The sequence below is a fragment of the Bombina bombina genome, chromosome 8 (assembly GCF_027579735.1).
Source record: "Bombina bombina isolate aBomBom1 chromosome 8, aBomBom1.pri, whole genome shotgun sequence".
NCBI classification, from domain to species: Eukaryota; Metazoa; Chordata; class Amphibia; order Anura; family Bombinatoridae; genus Bombina; species Bombina bombina.
The window spans coordinates 241089503-241110966 of NC_069506.1; the positions used below are offsets into that span (position 1 = coordinate 241089503).

Consider the following 21464-nt stretch of genomic DNA (forward strand, 5'->3'; position numbering starts at 1 on the left):
AAAAGGTGATCTTGGAGGAAGAAGAAACAAACATCTGAGAATTATTTCTGAAGTGAAGAGGGCACTGATTAAGAAATCCTCGACAGTCTTCAGGATTGCCGTCATATTTATCCGGTAGCGGAATTCTGGGAATTAACTGTTCTGCAGGTTGTGGTGGATTAAATGCAGGGTTAGAACTGGCCGCAGGAACAACAGGTGTTGCAGAGACTTGTGAAGGTGGAGAGAGATTGTGCAAAAGAGCAGTAATTTGATCCAACTTAGAATCCAGGGATTGCAGGTGTGCAGAGTGGGTTCCAAGAAGCTGTCCCTGTAGAGCCACAGCTCTGGATAACTCACCAGGGTCCATTATTTGGCCTGTTTGTAATGTCAGGATAGGTTAAGTCCAGAGTTAGACCCAAATGCTAGAATGAAGTTTGTAAACACCCTAGCACTGTGAGTATATACCAGGACCTGACCCTGCGACAGCTACAGTAATATACTCACTGAAATAAACTGGAAGTTGGCACAGCAGGGTCAGGAGAAGAAAATTCGTGTAGCTAGGGTTAACCAAAAGAGTAATCAAGCAAGCAATATCCAGCAACGTGTAATCAGGCAGGTAGGGGTTAACCAGTAGGATTTTCAAACAAGCAATGTCCAGCAACATGTAATCAGGCAGTTTGGGGTTAAACAGTAGAATAGTCTAGCAAGCAAAGTTCCAGCAACGTGTAATCAGGCAGATTGGGGTTAACCAGTAGAATTTGTCAAACAAGCAATGTCCAGCAACGTGTAATCAGGCAGATTGGGGTTAACCAGTAGAATTTGTCAAACAAGCAATGTCCAGCAATGTGTAATCAGGCAGTTTGGGGTTAAACAGAGGAATTATCAAACAAGCAATGTCCAGTTATCAGGAATCAGGCAGGTAGGGTTAAGCAGGGTTGAAGTTAAACAAGCCAGCAATTCTAATAAGACAAGAGATTCAAAAGGTACTCACAAGCCGGGTAATTAGAACAAACAGGCACCGAGGAGAGGAGACGCCGGAATAAGAAGACCTTCTGACGTCAGCAGAAGGGGCTGGTGAGAAACAGAGTTGCTAGGCAACCAAGGAAGCGCTACCGCGCCGACACAAGCAAAGGAAGAAAGCGATCAGCAGCAGAGCGATCGTGACAAGGAAATTGTGAGCAAAGTGAAGGGGACGGGAGTGAGAGTATCTGGAGACAAGAGGGCCTTTTTATCAAAGCGTCAACTGAAAATACGCTTGAATTCCACATTGATCTGCAGTAGTTATCAAAGCGTCAAGATCGGCAAATGTTGAAATTTGTGATGTAACATATGATACCACGATCTCAATCTGACTCAGATCGATGCTTGCGTCATTACAGATGTTTCGAATTTAGATTCAACTCTATTTGACACTTTTCCCAATTTATCAAACATTTAACAGGTATGCTCGCATCTATTCCAACGCAGCGTACCTAGTTTTCAATCTGCCACCCTTGAGGTTGTGTATGTCATAGAACTCAATGGGAGTCTGAAAACACAGAAAGCTTATGTTCGATGCTGCAAGAGACTAAAGTATATTACATAATAAAAGTAAATTAGAAACTCTATTAAAATTGTATACCCTTTCTAAATCAAACAATATTATTGCTCCACATTTGATGCACTAGTAGATATAGAGATAAAAATGAAATAAATACACAACATAATATAGCTAACTTCCTTTTTATTTTTTGTGAAAAATCTATGTGCACTATGTTTAAGCCATGTAATACAAGTCCCACTCTCCATTAATTTTGACGCAACACTTTTCGCACCAATTATGACACAAACTCCTAAACAATCCACACACTAGTGAATTTCTCAAACACTTTTGATTGGAATATGCATAATCACATGATTTATGATATCAGCCAATCTGATTCAAATATACATTTTAAACTATCACTAATGAATCAAATTGCTTGATACTTGTGTCATTGATCACTCATTAGAACTTGTAAGTGCCATTTGTTACATTGTGTATTATATTTTGAAAGTATGTATATGTGAAATTAGAATTAAAGATAAACATTGATGCTGACATTAGGACACACAGTGTAATATTTTAGACAAAGATTTTAACATTCAAAATGATGTTTGATTCAATATAATCTTAAACTGATAGCTCAAAGGGATAGCCCACCTAACATTAAACAGCAGAAATTCAAATCACCTCTTTACTGTCATGCTATTTTCAGTGTATTTCTTCAATCTCTTGAATTTCTTTTTCAGTAAGAAATGTTATCTTATATGCCAGTCCATTTTATAACACCTGTGAAAGGGTGCTTTTTAAAACTAGATTGCAATCAGGAGGGGTTACACAGGTACAGAGAAAAACCTGTCCGAGCTCTTAAAATATCTATCTATCTATCTATCTATCTATCTATCTATCTATCTATCTATCTATCTCTATATATATATATATATATGTGCAAAGATATACCTGTATGTACAAATTATAGCATTAATAATTATTTATATAAAAAAACATGAGATAAAAGCTGGAACAGCCAATAGAATGCGAGGTCAATCCTATTGGCGGATTGGATCAGTCAATAGGACTGAACTTCAATCCGATTGGCTGATAGGATTTTTGCTACCTTAATTCCGATTGGCTGATAGAATTCTATCAGCCAATCAGAATTCAAGGGACGCCATCTTGGATGACGTCATTTAAAGGAACCATCATTTGTCGTTAGTCGTCGGTCTGGGTGGATGCTCCGCGTCGGATGTCTTCAAGATGGAGCTGCTCCTCGTCGGATGGATGAAGATAGAAGATTCCGCCTGGATGAAGACTTCTGCCCGTCTGGAGGACCTCTTCTGCCCGGATTGGATGAAGACTTCTGCCCGTCTGGAGGACCACTTCGCCCGGCTTCATTGAGGACTTAGGCCCGTTTGGGTGAAGACGGCTCAAGGTAGGGTGATCTTCAGGGGGTTAGTGTTAGTTTTTTTTTTAAGGGGGGTTTGAGTGGGTTTTAGAGTAGGGTTGGGTGTGTGGGTGGTGGGTTTTAATGTTGGGGGGGTTGTATTTCTTTTTTTACAGGTAAAAGAGCTGATTACTTTGGGGCAATGCCCCGCAAAAAGCACTTTTAAGGGCTATTTGTAATTTAGTATAGGGTAGGGCTTTTTATTATTTTGGGGGGCTTTTTATATTATTAGGGGGCTTAGATTAGGTGTAATTAGTTTAACATTCTTGTAATTATTTTTTTATTTTCTGTAATTTAGTGTTTGTTTTTTTTGTACTTTAGTTAATTGTATTTAATTGTATTTAATTGTAGGTAATTGTAGTTAATTCATTTAATTTATTTAATTGTAGTGTAGTGATAGGTGTAATTGTAACTTAGGTTAGGTTTTATTTTACAGGTACTTTTGTATTTATTTTAGCTAGGTAGTTTATTAAATAGTTAATAACTATTTAATAACTATTGTACCTAGTTAAAATAAATACACACTTGCCTGTAAAATAAAAATAAACCCTAAGCTAGATACAATGTAACTATTAGTTATATTGTAGCTAGCTTAGGGTTTATTTTATAGGTAAGTATTTAGTTTTAAATAGGAATAATTTAGTTAATGATAGGAATATTTATTTAGATTTCTTAAAATTATATTTAGGTTAGGGGGATGTTAGGGTTAGGGTTAGACTTAGGTTTAGGGGTTTATACATTTAATATAGTGGCGGCGGTGTAGGGGGGGCAGATTAGGGGTTAATAAATGTAATGTAGGTGGCGGTGGGCTCTGGGAGCGGCGGTTTAGGGGTTAAACATTTTATTTAGTTGCGGCAGGGTCCGGGAGCGGCAGGATAGGGGTTAATAACTTTATGTAGATGGCGGCGGCATATTAGGGGTTAATATGTATAATGTAGGTGGCGGTGGGCTCCGGGAGTGGCGGTTTAGGGGTTAATAACTTTATGTAGGTGCGGTGGGCTCCGGAAGCGGCGGTTTAGGGGTTAATAACTTTATTTAGGTGCGGGGGGCTCCGGGAGCGGCGGTATAGGGGGTAAAACAGTATAGTATAGTGTGGGTTAGTGACAGGGTATCAATAAAGCTGTAAAAAAGCCGAAGAGCAGCGAGATCGATGACTGTTAGTTAACAACAGTCCGCTGCTCATTGCACCATACTTGGTGCGCGGCTTTTTGACAGCTTTTTTGATAATTTTGGAGAGCGTATTCAGGTCCGTGGCAGCGATGTTAGGTGAACTTAGGCGAGTGTATTAGGGCCCTCGAATGCAGGTTAGTTGACGGCTTGAAAAGTAGAAGCCATGGTCTCTTTTAGCACACTATACCTTTCACAGAAAAGAAATATCCTGCTGCATATCAGTCTGATTCTATTAAAGTCATATGATATATGACAAAGATTTTGACAGAAAAGCGCTCAAAGGTCTATAAATGTGTGTCTATTTGCAGGTGTGTATGTATATATGCTGTATGTGTATAAATGTATGTGTGCACATACATATACATATGTACATATATATACATACACATATAGAAATATGCTCCACTTGTAATCAAAGTTTATATATTATAGACTTCAAGCACATTTGGGCCCGAGCGATAAGGAGTATATCGTGAGGGTTTGCGCTCATTGGGCTTAACGCTCGTATTATGCTTTGCAAATAAACACGTTCGCTTGAGCGCAATCTCACTCATACACTCATAATAACACTGTCTAATAAAAATTATTCACAAAAAATATGGCACACAAAAGTTATAAAGGCTCAAACATATGAGGTCTCAGGGAAAAAAAGGCAGCCAAAGGGCTTTAACATAGAGATACATACAGTACATATACAGTACATCTCTAAATATATATGTGTAATTATTTATTTATGTATTGATATGTGTATATATGTATTTTTAAACACATAAATACATATGTATACACATAAAACCTATTTATATATATATATATATATATATATATATATCAAAAGGTAAACAGCGCTTATAGATATTCTTAAATACGGATTATATTTGAGTCTCAGGAGTGATAGTAGGCCATATATAGAATAAAAAACGGAGTATATGAGTATATAAATATAAAAGAGTCTTTGACAAAGATGATGTGATCCAAGTGTAGTGTAGGAGTATTAGATACCCTTACCAAAAGTTACCTCAATCCTATGAGGTAAGTTTGCCGCATTGGAGGATGTATCTAGTGGTTGGTGAATCCTGGATAGTATGATCTGTATGATTCAACTGCCTCTTGGAGTAAAACAAGATGTAGATCCCCTTTATGCTGGTCTCTTTAGGAAACTTCCTGTGCTTGTTGCCTCTTGGAGCTTGGTTCTCTTGTCTTGGTATGAACTTTCTTGTCCCGATATATACCCAGAAAGACAGAAAACAGCAAAGATAGTGTAATACCGTTTTATTCAATAAAAGTATAAAAAATGACATATATCACACTCACATTTTATGTCCTCACTAATATGAGGTATAGTGACAGCACATAGGTTTAGAGGTAAATTCACAAATGGTTGTGTCCCAAGCCAGTCAGAGAATAAATATGTAGTCAGTATTTCTTTGGTGTCACAAGCAATAATTTCAGCCAAGTAGATTATGTAGGAAATGATTAATCCAGTTATTATCGCTTGTTTGGTTAGTGACTAAAATGGGATAGTCTGTTCCTATATTCAGACATATCCAGTATATTTATGTTAGTCAAGCCAATAGCAGTTAGCCAGATAAAAGCTGTTAATGCAGTTTGTAATGATGCTGAATGTGCAAACAGGTTAATATAGCAGCGGTCTGGCCAGTCAGGCAGTGGATATAGTTAGTAGCAGATCATGAGCTCAATGCGTGCATAAAGGCAAGCATTAAAAAACCAAACAGTTTAAAAACAGTTATAAAAGCAGTAAAAAGGCAATATTTTGGTACCCTGACGCGTTTCAAAGGTTTCTATGTCCTTCTTCCTCAGAGGAGGTTTGCTGTAACTATGGCGTGTGTTTGACCCTATTCATATATATATATATATACAGTGGATATAAAAAGTCTACATACCCCTGCTAAAATGTCAGGTTTCTGGGGGGCGGAGCTAGCCTTCAAGGGAGCAAGACGTGTTCTTGTAAAGCTTCTGGCCTTATACACTCTACTACAGCTATTATTCCTACAAATTACCACCAAATGCTTCAAGACTTGAACTTTGGAGAGAAAAGCAGTAACCACTGACTTAAAGGATAGATGGAGGCATAAAAATATTGAGAAGATCTTGCTCTTCTACCGGAAAACAACTACGCGGCATTACATATCACTGACTGGAGAGTCAAACGCCATTGTAGCTTATGTGTAGCAGTGGCCTGATCAATGAGCATTTGTACTGCTAGACACAGCAACAAAACGTGGGATAACGAATTCCTGGGGGGAGCGCTCAGGAGATTTGCTGAACCACAGTAGAACTGACCCCTTTCCAAAAAGGCGACGATATTACAGTTTCTGCAACAACTGGAGGATAAAATGGACTACCACTTCCTCTTACATAGAGAACTTAATTCTGAGCAGCACCTTATAGAAGAGGAATTTGGACCCAGCTCAAGGGATTCACAGCATATGGATCATTCTCTAGCCGTCTCCTCCTCCTCTCCACTGCAAAGACCTGGAGCTAAATGCGGCTTTGAAAGCTCATCAACGGACACTCACTAACTTACCTCATAAGGAGACATCCTGTCTCTACAGCACACAGCCACGTCAGGGAGACCGGACTCCTACTCCAGCACTGAGGAACCTCCCATTACGATAAAGGACACAGCCGACCTCGCAGCTCACGGTGTTTGCGGAGGTGTTTTTGATCTTTTCCCAGCTGCTGGGACCAAAGCTCCAGAGACTGGACCAGGCTCACTGGCGAATATTGCCCCAGAGGACGTCTGTCACTTTCAGAGAGGGAGCTCTAGAGGAGCAGATCATGGAGATTTATGGAGGTGCCCCTTTACACCCGAATGCTGTTAGTCTGTCCTCCTCTACAAGACGCTAAGTGTAAATCACCTTTTATGGGTCCCTCTAGAGCCCAGAACACGCTACTCATTGTTCCCTACTTTGGCCTTCCTGTTATTGGAGTTGGATAGAGGACTCAATCATCCCTACATGCATCATATGTTTCTGTTTTTATGACTCCTAGCTAAAAAGTTTGTTGTTGTCTAGATAATGTGTTAGTGCTATGTTTTGCCTAAGTACGTTGAATGATTAACTCATTTTCATTGCACACTTTAGAGCTGCAAAGGGGATAGATTGAACATATTTAAATATTTGTAACTGATCTGTCTCTTTCGGCTTAATGTGGTTTTTCCACTACTTTTATGGTATTTATCTAGGGGGAAATATCTACAGGATTCCTATCAACTGAATTTAATGATTTAGCTCCCTGTTTTATGCTAGAGCACCCTCTGTCATAAAGCCTTATTGGGGACCAAGCTCAGTTGCTATGCTATAATTCTAGTCCCTTTGCACACTTATCACATTATTACTAGGAACTACTATACGCTTATTCCTATTGAAGGCTATATCCAGATATAATGTGCTCATCACTAATATTAGAGGCCAGTGGTATGACAACTGTAAGTTTGAAATTTTACCTGGCACTCTTCGCTTGCATATGTGTTGATGAAAATATATTATGACTCCTAGTTGTTATGTCACTAATTAACCCACTTTTGTTATTCCCATTTTAAGTATTAACAGAGGTATTCTCTTTACCCTTTATGCAGATGTGCAGGAATGTTCCCCACATCAGGCTTAATATCCTCTCAGATCTCACTAATAGACTTCCCTAAACGTAATTATTGACAACACTGCTACCATAAGCCTCTCTTATATATAATCTTCTATATAATCCTTAATTGGCTCATTTACTGTCACTGATAGTGTTTTTTTTTGTTTGTTTTTTATAATGCAATCCCCCCTAGGTGCGGTAGTAGAGAGTACCCACTGAGGACACTATGGATCCCCCTTCCTGCCTAACCACTAGAGCTCCTGGCACTCTTTTAATTTTTATACACTCCTGTTACATTACACCTTCTGGCTATTAGTTAATCTGCAGTGGCTCTAACTCTCTTTACTATAGCCTTCAGTCCATATATTTATGCACAATAAGTCAAGCAGGCTGCAAATACTTAGAGTATTAATCTGCCGGGTTCCATCTAGATGTGGGGGACCGCATTTTTTTCCTCTATATATGTTATAAATATTAATGGCATTTATTTAGATTAAATTAGGTTAACCATTTGTACCACGACCCATAATACAACCCATTTATAGGCAAATTGGCTAATTTATGAGTAGTTTTGTTATCTCTCTCACTACACCCTTTCCCAACAGTTCCCAGTTTATATAGTGGGGACTTACCGGTATATGTTTATATCAGTAATTAATCAATATAGGGCTGTACCTGAGACTGAGAATGTGACAACCTTTATCTTCTATTTTCTTACCTTCATAGCCAAAATATTAAACTAACTCCACAGGTCTCACAACACTTTAGAGACATGTGATTACCCTTATCTTACTTGCTTGTTACATGATATCCCATATGCTCTAGTGCATCCTAAAAATTCCCCATTCATACCCTGGCCAATAATTCAGGCTATTACAAGCTACAGTCATATATTTCATATTCTAGATAAATGATAATAGTCCCATATACCCTTAATATTCCTAAGGCTTTTTAATATGAACTAACTAGAACTTTTCTGGCCCACTATTTCCATAACTCATCAGTTGTTTATGTAATCCAAAAGTGGTTTCTATATCTATGTCATCTACGTTGATACTAATGTATCCTATACGGCACAGGTCTGTGTCCTATATTACCTTCCCCAGATATCTAGCTTTTTGGATACATGTATCCCATGCTAGTTTCTATGTAAATAGTCTTCCTGCGCTAAAGGCCAGATTCTGTGGACCTAAAGCTAAAACATTTGAGGTGACACTGAATAGATGGAAATGATCACTCAGGACATAAAATATGTTAGATATAAGCTAATATTTATTATTGATAAAAGAGATGATTAAAATATTTTCTTTAAAAAATTTTTAGTAAAATAATTTTTAAAAATTTATTAAAAATAGAATTTAATTGAATTTGTATTAAAAGGTTGATATAATAATGTTTTTCAGCAAAAATAACAGAGGCAAAAAAGATGAAAAGAAAAGATATAGGTGAGGTGAGTGTACTGAGCAGAGGATATAGTTAGTATACACAGCACATATAACAGCTATAAAATAAATATACCTAAATACATAAAGTGGACAGTTGTTTTATGTATTTAGGTATATTTATTTTATAGCTGTTTAGTTTAAATATTTTCAGTTTATAATACATTTTGAGCTTATACACCTTTAGCTGACCAATTTTAGTTTACACTTTAACCCCAATCAAATCCACTGCACTCATTACACTTGCTGTACATTAACCGCATCTGTTGTTTGAATAACCTCACTAACTATACTAACATACTAACTATGGCCTAGATTTGGAGTTCGGCGGTAAAAGGGCTGTTAACGCTCCGCGGGCTTTTTTCTGGCCGCACCATAAATTTAACTCTGGTATCGAGAGTTCAAACAAATGCTGCGTTAGGCTCCAAAAAAGGAGCGTAGAGCATTTTTACCGCAAATGCAACTCTCGATACCAGAGTTGCTTACGGACGCGGCCGGCCTCAAAAACGTGCTCGTGCACGATTCCCCCATAGGAAACAATGGGGCTGTTTGAGCTGAAAAAAAACCTAACACCTGCAAAAAAGCAGCGTTCAGCTCCTAACGCAGCCCCATTGTTTCCTATGGGGAAACACTTCCTACGTCTGCACCTAACACTCTAACATGTACCCCGAGTCTAAACACCCCTAACCTTACACTTATTAACCCCTAATCTGCCGCCCCCGCTATCGCTGACCCCTGCATATTTTTTTAAACCCCTAATCTGCCGCTCCGTAAACCGCCGCCACCTACGTTATCCCTATGTACCCCTAATCTGCTACCCCTAACACCGCCGACCCCTATATTATATTTATTAACCCCTAACCTGCCCCCCACAACGTCGCCGACACCTGCCTACACTTATTAACCCCTAATCTGCCGAGCGGACCTGAGCGCTACTATAATAAATGTATTAACCCCTAATCCGCCTCACTAACCCTATCATAAATAGTATTAACCCCTAATCTGCCCTCCCTACATCGCCGACACCTAACTTCAATTATTAACCCCTAATCTGCCGACCGGAGCTCACCGCTATTCTAATAAATGTATTAACCCCTAAAGCTAAGTCTAACCCTAACACTAACACCCCCCTAAGTTAAATATAATTTAAATCTAACGAAATAAATTAACTCTTATTAAATAAATTATTCCTATTTAAAGCTAAATACTTACCTGTAAAATAAATCCTAATATAGCTACAATATAAATTATAATTATATTATAGCTATTTTAGGATTAATATTTATTTTACAGGCAACTTTGTAATTATTTTAACCAGGTACAATAGCTATTAAATAGTTAAGAACTATTTAATAGTTACCTAGTTAAAATAATAACAAATTTACCTGTAAAATAAATCCTAACCTAAGTTATAATTAAACCTAACACTACCCTATCAATAAAATAATTAAATAAACTACCTACAATTACCTACAATTAACCTAACACTACACTATCAATAAATTAATTAAACACAATTCCTGCAAATAAATACAATTAAATAAACTATCTAAAGTACAAAAAATAAAAAAGAACTAAGTTACAGAAAATAAAAAAATATTTACAAACATAAGAAAAATATTACAACAATTTTAAACTAATTACACCTACTCTAAGCCCCCTAATAAAATAACAAAGCCCCCCAAAATAAAAAAATTCCCTACCCTATTCTAAATTAAAAAAGTTACAAGCTCTTTTACCTTACCAGCCCTGAACAGGGCCCTTTGCGGGGCATGCCCCAAGAATTTCAGCTCTTTTGCCTGTAAAAAAAAACATACAATACCCCCCCCAACATTACAACCCACCACCCACATACCCCTAATCTAACCCAAACCCCCTTAAAGAAACCTAACACTAAGCCCCTGAAGATCTTCCTACCTTGTCTTCACCATACCAGGTTCACCGATCCGTCCTGGCTCCAACATCTTCATCCAACCCAAGCGGGGGTTGGCGATCCATAATCCGGTCCAGAAGAGGCTCCAAAGTCTTCCTCCTATCCGGCAAGAAGAGGACATCCGGACCGGCAAACATCTTCTCCAAGCGGCATCTTCGATCTTCTTCCATCCGGAGCGAAGCGGCAGGATCCTGAAGACATCCAGCGCGGAACATCCATCCGGACCGACGACTGAACGACGAATGACTGTTCCTTTAAGGGACGTCATCCAAGATGGCGTCCCTCGAATTCCGATTGGCTGATAGGATTCTATCAGCCAATCGGAATTAAGGTAGGAATTTTCTGATTGGCTGATGGAATCAGCCAATCAGAATCTAGTTCAATCCGATTGGCCGATCCAATCAGCCAATCAGATTGAGCTCGCATTCTATTGGCTGATCGGAACAGCCAATAGAATGCGAGCTCAATCTGATTGGCTGATTGGATCAGCCAATCGGATTGAACTTGATTCTGATTGGCTGATTCCATCAGCCAATCAGAAAATTCCTACCTTAATTCCGATTGGCTGATAGAATCCTATCAGCCAATCGGAATTTGAGGGACGCCATCTTGGATGACGTCCCTTAAAGGAACAGTCATTCGTCGTTCAGTCGTCGGTCCGGATGGATGTTCCGCGCTGGATGTCTTCAGGATCCTGCCGCTTCGCTCCGGATGGAAGAAGATCGAAGATGCCGCTTGGAGAAGATGTTTGCCGGTCCGGATGTCCTCTTCTTGCCGAATAGGAGGAAGACTTTGGAGCCTCTTCTGGACCGGATTATGGATCGCCAACCCCCGCTTGGGTTGGATGAAGATGTTGGAGCCAGGACGGATCGGTGAACCTGGTATGGTGAAGACAAGGTAGGAAGATCTTCAGGGGCTTAGTGTTAGGTTTCTTTAAGGGGGTTTGGGTTAGATTAGGGGTATGTGGGTGGTGGGTTGTAATGTTGGGGGGGGGTATTGTATGTTTTTTTTTACAGGCAAAAGAGCTGAAATTCTTGGGGCATGCCCCGCAAAGGGCCCTGTTCAGGGCTGGTAAGGTAAAAGAGCTTGTAACTTTTTTAATTTAGAATAGGGTAGGGAATTTTTTATTTTGGGGGGCTTTGTTATTTTATTAGGGGGCTTAGAGTAGGTGTAATTAGTTTAAAATTGTTGTAATATTTTTCTTATGTTTGTAAATATTTTTTTATTTTCTGTAACTTAGTTCTTTTTTATTTTTTGTACTTTAGATAGTTTATTTAATTGTATTTATTTGTAGGAATTGTGTTTAATTAATTTATTGATAGTGTAGTGTTAGGTTAATTGTAGGTAATTGTAGGTAGTTTATTTAATTATTTTATTGATAGGGTAGTGTTAGGTTTAATTATAACTTAGGTTAGGGTTTATTTTACAGGTAAATTTGTTATTATTTTAACTAGGTAGCTATTAAATAGTTCTTAACTATTTAATAGCTATTGTACCTGGTTAAAATAATTACAAAGTTGCCTGTAAAATAAATATTAATCCTAAAATAGCTATAATATAATTATAATTTATATTGTAGCTATATTAGGATTTATTTTACAGGTAAGTATTTAGCTTTAAATAGGAATAATTTATTTAATAAGAGTTAATTTATTTCGTTAGATTTAAATTATATTTAACTTAGGGGGGTGTTAGTGTTAGGGTTAGACTTAGCTTTAGGGGTTAATACATTTATTAGAATAGCGGTGAGCTCCGGTCGGCAGATTAGGGGTCAATAATTGAAGTTAGGTGTCGGCGATGTTAGGGAGGGCAGATTAGGGGTTAATACTATTTATGATAGGGTTAGTGAGGCGGGTTAGGGGTTAATAACTTTATTATAGTAGCGCTCAGGTCCGCTCGGCAGATTAGGGGTTAATTATTTTAAGTAGCTTGCGGCGACGTTGTGGGGGGCAAGTTAGGGGTTAAGAAATATAATATAGGGGTCGGCGGGGTTAGGGGCAGCAGATTAGGGGTACATAAGTATAACGTAGGTGGCGGTCGGCAGATTAGGGGTTAAAAATTTAAATAGAGTGGCGGCGATGTGGGGGGACCTCGGTTTAGGGGTACATAGGTAGTTTATGGGTGTTAGTGTACTTTAGGGTACAGTAGTTAAGAGCTTTATAAACCGGCGTTAGCCAGAAAGCTCTTAACTCCTGCTATTTTCAGGCGGCTGGAATTTTGTCGTTAGAGCTCTAACGCTCACTTCAGAAACGACTCTAAATACCAGCGTTAGAAAGATCCCATTGAAAATATAGGATACGCAAATGGCGTAGGGGGATCTGCGGTATGGAAAAGTCGCGGCTGAAAAGTGAGCGTTAGACCCTTTAATCACTGACTCCAAATACCAGCGGGCGGCCAAAACCAGCGTTAGGAGCCTCTAACGCTGGTTTTGACGGCTACCGCCGAACTCCAAATCTAGGCCTAAATGTGCTGTGTATACTAACTATATCCTCTGCTCAGTACACTGACCTCACCTATATCTTTTCTTTTCATCTTTTTTGCCTCTGTTATTTTTGCTGAAAAACATTATTATATCAACCTTTTAATACAAATTCAATTAAATTCTATTTTTAATAAATTTTTAAAAATTATTTTACTAAAAATTTTTTAAAGAAAATATTTTAATCATCTCTTTTATCAATAATAAATATTAGCTTATATCTAACATATTTTATGTCCTGAGTGATCATTTCCATCTATTCAGTGTCACCTCAAATGTTTTAGCTTTAGGTCCACAGAATCTGGCCTTTAGCGCAGGAAGACTATTTACATAGATTTCAATCATCAATTTTATCTGGGGATTTTTTGATATCAACCTGTATACTTTGAGGTGAATTGTTTCAGCGCTCTCTCTCTCCCTAGATATATCCCATGCTAGTTTGCCTAGGCCCTGTGTTATATCACTTGGATGTATGGTTCCTATGATACTTATATACCGCACTATACTAGTGTGATTAGGCTGTATATTACTTGCCTCAGATATTTACTTTTCATAACTCTCATACATTACTTTGTGTTAATGTACCTGTGAATTATATTTCCCCCCCCAGAGATCCAGATGACCTTTAGGATTAATTATTACATCATAGATATATGGTTTTAGGAGGGTCTTTATATCTGTACACTGACCAGTACATACTCCTTAATCATTTCCCACCAATGAGGAATTCCCTTAAAATATTACCTACCTGAGTCCCACTTGCATATATCTACCCTCATCCTACCTTACCCTCTTATAGCTATCTAGAGCCAATTATACTGTTAAAATTTATAGTGCAGCTGCTCACGCGCTTGCCTTCCTATACATAATCTTTCCAGGAAGTTTCTCTGTATGTTTTATACCCCATATTCTTAGTGAACCATAAGCTCCCCCAGATTACTAACAGACTCCGTCCCCCCTCTCCCCTTTCCAATTTAGAGCGGCTCTGGCTCGCTGAACTTCCTCTCCACCCCCCCAAAAAAAAAAGAAACTCATCATAGTAATCCCCATTTTGCTTCAATTTATCCTGAATAGCTAAACCACTCTATGCTTCCCATAGCAATTTGGGGACCATCCTTATCCTTATCAAAAGTTCAGCTGTTCTAGTTGGGCTTTCCTGACATTTTGTTAGTCACATCCTACAGCAAAAGCCATGGTCCGCAGAGAGCTTCTAAAGCATCAGAGGGATCTCATTGTTAAAAGGTATCAGTCAGGAGAAGGGTACAAAATAATTTCCAAGGCATTAGATATACCATGGAACACAGTGAAGACAGTCATCATCAAGTGAAGAAAATATGGTGCAACAGTGACATTACCAAGAACTGGATGTCCCTCCAAAATTGATGAAAAGACTGGTCTGGGAGGCTGCCAAGAGGCCTACAGCAACATTAAAGGAGCTGCAGGAATATCTGGCAAGTACTGGCTGTGTGGTACATGTGACAACAATCGCCCGTATTCGTCATATGTCTGGGTTATGGGGTAGAGTGGCAAGATGGAAGCCTTTTCTTACAAAAAAAACATCCAAGCCCTGCTAAATTTTGCAAAAACACATCTGAAGTTTCCCAAAAGCATGTTGCAAAAGGTGTTCTGGTCTGATGAAACCAAAGTTGAACTTTTTGGCCATAATTCCAAAAGATATGTTTGGCGCAAAAACAACACTGCATATCACCAAAAGAACACCATACCCACAGTGAAGCATGGTGGTGTCAGCATCATGCTTTGGGGCTGTTTTTCTTCAGCTGGAACTGGGGCCTTAGTCAAGGTAGAGGGAATAATGAACAGTTCCAAATACCAGACAATATTGGCACAAAACCTTCAGGCTTCTGCTAGAAAGCTGAACATGAAGAGGAACTTCATCTTTCAGCATGACAACGACCCAAAGCATACATCCAAATCAACAAATAAATGGCTTCACCAGAAGAAGATTAAAGTTTTGGGATGGCCCAGCCAGAGCCCAGACCTGAATCCAATTCAAAATCTGTGGGGTGATCTGAAGAGGGCTGTGCACAGGAGATGCCCTCGCATTCTGACAGATTTAGAATGTTTTTGCAAAGAAGAGTGGGAAAATATTGCCAAGTCAAGATGTGCCATGCTGAAAAACTCATACACAAATAGACTGAGTGCTGTAATAAAATCAAAGGTGCTTCAATAAAGTATTAGTTTAAGGGTGTTCCAATTGAGTTGTACAGTTTATAGGTCACATTAAAGGTGGAAAAAGTTCCGAAATTATTTATCTTTGTCTCATTTTTTTACATCACAGAAACCTGACATTTTAACAGGGTGTGTAGACTTTTTATATCCACTGTATATATATATATATATATATATATATATATATATATATATATATATATATATATATATATATATATATATATATATATATGTGTGTGTGTGTGTGTGTGTGCATTGGAGCCCTTTGCCGTTAAGTAGATGAAAACATGTAAAAGCATATTTAAAAAAAACGTGCCAGGTAGCTCCTCCAAAAAACAGCAGTTAAGGACCATGGACATACCTGGCACATCCTCCGTCAAACTGAGCACTGGAAGTTATCGCAATCGCTTCCAACTGCTCTCAGGGTATTGCAGAGATTCCTTGATATTGAGGTATTGTGCAATACCCTTTAGGCAGTAACCGATGCAGAGAGGGCCACTCTGTGACCCTCTCTGCATCAGCCAGCGTTTGTGGCGTGGGAGAGCTTAGAGGGAGGTGGGTGTGCGGCCCATCGCTGGAGGACGCGGGAGGAGACAGGAGGAGGGTGTGAAGGAAGACGGGAGCGGGTGGGACCGCTATGCTACAGCACGTCAGTGAGTTGGAAGGAGGGAGGATCCTATGTGGGATCCGTGCCTGGAAAGGGATCTGGGAGGGGGAAGGGGTTTGGTAATGATGGGGGGGGTAGCTACACTACAGAAAAAAAGTGTTTTTTTCTTTTTATAAAAAATGTGACAATAATTTAGAGCAAATTGGGTACTGGCAGACAGCTACCAGTACCTAAGATGCTGGCAAATACGTAGAGGGGGAGGGTAAGAGAGCTGTTTGGGGGGTATCAGTGAGGTTGGGGGGTAATAGGGGATACTACACTACAGAAAATATATTTTAAAAAAATGTATTTTTTTACTGGCAGACTTTCTGCCAGTACTTAAGAAGGGGGTGCCCATTGAGGTGGGAGGGTAATCTTTACACTAAAGCTAAACTTAACATTACAAGCTACCTAATTAACCCCTTCACTGCTGGGAATAATACAAGTGTGGTGCGCAGCTGCATTTAGCGACCTTCTAATTACCAAAAAGCAATGCCAAAGCCATATATATCTGCTAATTCTGAACAAAGGGGATCCCAGAGAAGCATTTACAACCATTTGTGCCATAATTGCACAAGCTGTTTGTAAATAATTTCAGTGAGGAACCTAAAGTTTGTGAAAAAGTGAACAATTTTTTTATTTGATCGCATTTGGTGGTGAAATGGTGGCATGAAATTTAACAAAATGGGTCTAGATCAATACTTTGGGTTGTCTATTTAAAAAAAATATACATGTGAAGGATTATTCAGGGATTCCTGACAGATATGTAACTTTCACTAATTTTGAAAAAAATGGTTTGGAAATAGCAAAGTGCTACTCAGAAGCGTAACTAGAAACCACAGGGCCCAGGTGCACATCTGTAATAGGCATAAAAATTGGTGGGCAAATGGTGGTAATATGTCTTTACCTTCTTTTTTTTTACAGTACTTACATTTTGAATTGGAATTCTGACTACCTGTGATTTCAATCTGTATCAATGAGCATATTAATCAAGATGTTGCTTGGACAATGTTGCTGTCATAATTATTGCCCTGCCATATTCATAATTTTGTTCCTGTCATGGGAAGGTATGTATTTCCTATTGTTTAATAAAGTAAAGCACAGAGCTTTAATATTAATCTATGTTTTCTGTGGAAAGCAAGTACATTGTATGATTACATCGGATGTTATGAAAATGTGACCTTGATTTCTTGGCATATCTAAGAAGTAGGGGTTACCTAGTTGTATTTAATGAGAGACAGACCTTGGTAGAATAACATGAAGGATTACTATCAAAACAACTGTTGAAAGCAACGTTGGTCACCCTCCATCTATTATCATCACATATGTATGATTGAGGTATGATTAGTTATGCCATAGTCTCTCTTTTATTAAACATCCTCTTACAACCAGTTTTCTTGACTACTCCTGTGCTTTTCCTTCCTTCTTCCTATTATCATATGAAGATATACTAGCAACTCTTAAAATGTGTCTTATGGTACAGTAAAGCCAAAATTAAACTTTCATGATTCAGATAGATTGTGTAATTTTAAACATATTTCCAATTTGCTTATGTTATTAAATTTGTTTCATTCTCTTGGTATCTTTTATTGAAGAGTAAAACTAAGTAGGCTTATAAGAGCTCAGGAGTGTGCACGTGTCTTTAGTATTCTGTGGCAGCAGTGGTTTGCAACATTATTTGTTGCTTTGTTATACAATGTTGCAAACTACTGCTGCCATAGAATACTAAAGACACGAGCACACTCCTGAGCTTTTATAAGCCTACTTAGTTTTACTCTTCAATAAAAGCTACCAAGAGAATGACATATTTGATAGCATAAGTAAATTAGAAAGTTGTTTAAAATAACATGATCTATCTGAATCATGAAAGTTAAACTTTGACCTTACTGTCCCTTTAAGTAATGAAAGCTACACACAATCACCTAGATTTAGAGTTCTGCGTTAGCCGTCAAAAGCAGCGTTAAGGGGTCCTAACGCTGCTTTTTGCCGCCCGCTGGTATTTAGAGTCAGGCAGGAAAGGGTCTAACGCTCACTTCCTCACCGCGACTCCAGGCTACCGCAGATCCCCTTACGCCAATTGCGTATCCTATCTTTTCAATGGGATCTGCCTAACGCCGGTATTTGGAGTCTTGGGAAAAGTGAGCGGTAGACCCTCTACCGACAAGACTCCTACCGCCAAAAAAAGTCAGTAGTTAAGAGCTTTATGGGCGTGAATATAAAGCTCTTAACTACTGTGCTACAAAGTACACTAACACCCATAAACTACCTATGTACCCCTAAACCGAGGCCCCCCCACATCGCCGCCACTATAATAAAAAATTTTAACCCCTGATCTGCCGCCCGGACACCGCCGCCACCTACATTATACCTATAAACCCCTAATCTGCTGCCCCTAACACCACCGACCCATATATTATATTTATTACCCCCTAATCTGCCCCCCCAATGTCGCCGCTACCTTACCTACACTTATTAACCCCTAATATGCCGACCGGACCTCACCGCCACTATAATAAATGTATTAACCCCTAAACCCCGAAGTCCATCAAGTTCAATCTATACAAATCGAATATACTAACAAAAAAGCTCCAGTTGATCTTAAATTAATCCCATTAAAAGGTGACCCATTTAACACAAGCGGTCATATCCCTGAATTCTGTTTCTGGCCAGAAATGTATCCAAATCTTTTTAAAATGTATCTAAGGTATTGGCATTTACTACCTCCTTTTACTACCTCTTTAGGTAATGTGTTACAAAATTTGATTGCTCTTACAGTAAATAAAAATGTTTGTTTCTGGTGATTAAATCTCCTTTCCTCCATCCTTAAATTGTGACCTCTTGTCACAAACAATTTTCTTGGAATAAACAGAGCGTCTGCCATCTCTGTATATGGGCCTTGAATATATTTATATAAAGTAATCATGTTGCCTCTCAAGGGCTTTTCATGTCACCTCTCAAGCGATTTTTTTCTAGAGAAAACAGAACCAGTTTGCCTAACCTCTCCTCATAGCTTAAATTCTCAATTCCCCTTATTAGTTTTCTTGCTTCTCTGAATTTTTTGTCTGCAATGTATTTTTTTGAGATTAGTCCCCAGAACTGCACTCCATACCCAAGGTTAGGTCTTACAGGGATTTATATAGTGGCAGGTGTTATGATCCGATCATTGCCGTGTCACTGAGGCTCCCGGATCTTTCTCTGTCTTTCATTGCAGTGTCACGCCCCTAACCACGCCCCTAACTCTTCACGGCCCTTTAAATTTCCGTTGGGACTTCTCTCTGGTGCCCGTTTGTCGGATATCACTTTCTGCTTCCTGGCTCCTAAACTGACCGTGAGTGCCTTTTCCTTAAACCTGCTTAAAGAATTTGACCATTGCTTTGCCTGACCACTCTATTGCCAAATCCTTAAACCTGTTTAAAGGGACATTGAGCATTGCTTTGCCTGACCACTCTATTGCCAAATCCTTAAACCTGCTTAAAGGGACATTGACCATTGCTTTGCCTGACCACTCTATTGCTGAATCCTTAAACCTGCTTAAAGGGAAATTGACCATTGCTTTGTCTGACTACTCAAACGGATCATCCTCTGCCTGCTTTAAAGTGACACTTACCTATGCTTTGCTCAGCCTGCTTTTAAGTTTCTGTACATTGTACTCCTACTTCTCATCAAGTACCTGTTCCCGTGACCCTGCATCATCTGTGAGTACACAGTTTTCTTTTCCTGCATACTAACTGTTTTTTCTTTCCTGAGTGGGTCACATCCTGGTTTTCTCTCAGTGTGCTAGCGTGTGTATCAATTATCACTCTAGCAGTTGGGCCTAATCCTGGACTGACTCTATATGGCTGACAGAACAAACGGGCCATAACATGAATCCCGCTGAACTATCCAGGGCCGTGACCCACCAGGGACAACTGTTGGGATCTCATGCCACTCATTTGCAATCCCTGGACTCCAAATTGGATCAGATTGCTGCTTTACTACAAAGTCTGGTTGCTCCACTACAATCCAACCCTACCTCACTGGCTTCGCCCCCCTCTTACGTTCCAGCAACCCTTCCACAAGGGCAAATTGGCCCCAGAATACCCCTTCCTGACAAATATGATGGTAATCCTGAAGACTGTCAGGGTTTTTTGAACCAGTGCCGCCTTCATTTTCACAACAGCATTGAGCTTTTTACTATACCTTCTTCTAGGATAACATTTCTTATATCCTTGATGAAAGGAAAAGCCCTGGCTTGGGTATCCCCCTTATTGGAAAAGAATGATCCTATACTTCAGGGTGTAGATTCCTTCCTGTCCGTATTTTCTGCTGTTTTTGACAAACCTGGGAGATCCTCAGCTGTGGAAGCTGGTCTTTTAGATCCATGTCAAGGAACCCAGTCAGTGGCTCAGTATACAATTGAATTCTGCACTCTTACGGCTGAGACCTCTTGGAATCAGGGAACCCTTAGAGCAGCTTTTCATAAGGGCCTCTCTGAACATCTCAAAGATGAACTAATATATCGGGATCTTCCAGAATCCCTTGAAGGTCTTATCAATCTATGTATCAAGCTTGATGCCAGGTATTGCGAACGATAACAAGAAAGAGAGAAAACCCGCAAGCCTATACTCAGATCTTCCTTCCGCCTAGCACCCCTTTTCTCCAATTCTGTGTCTCAATCTTCCTCATCAGCCGATCAAACAGAACCTATGGAAGTTGGTACCATAAAGTTAACAGAGACCGAATGCCAGAGAAGACGCTCACTTGGTCTATGCCTATACTGTGGTCTTAAGGGACACTTGTTAAGGGACTGTCCCACCAGACCAGTAAAAGCCAGGGCTTAACTCCAGATCGAGGGACTGAGTTAAGCCAAATAGAATTCTCTTCCCTCAACAACAAACTCTTTGTGCCGGTGACTCTACACCTAGGAGATCACAAGCTTTATACTCAAGGCCTCATTGATTCCGGTGCTGGAGGTGTGTTCACAGATTCTACCTTTGTTACCACACACATGATACCTCTACAATCAAAAGGGTACTCAGTCAAGGTCTCCACTGTCAGCAGTGATCCGCTG

At 39.2% G+C, this 21464-nt stretch overlaps 1 protein-coding gene across 2 annotated transcripts in view; it reads left to right on the forward strand.

Annotated features, from left to right (window-relative positions):
• LOC128639078 (sialic acid-binding Ig-like lectin 14) overlaps positions 1–21464 on the forward strand; it is a 434418-nt gene that overhangs the window by 16339 nt on the left and 396615 nt on the right. For both annotated transcript variants that reach the window (XM_053691228.1, XM_053691229.1), the window contains exon 2: positions 17339–17481. In XM_053691228.1, coding sequence (XP_053547203.1) covers positions 17391–17481 — 91 coding nt within the window. In that variant the 5' untranslated portion in view covers positions 17339–17390. The remainder of the gene's footprint in view (positions 1–17338; positions 17482–21464) is intronic.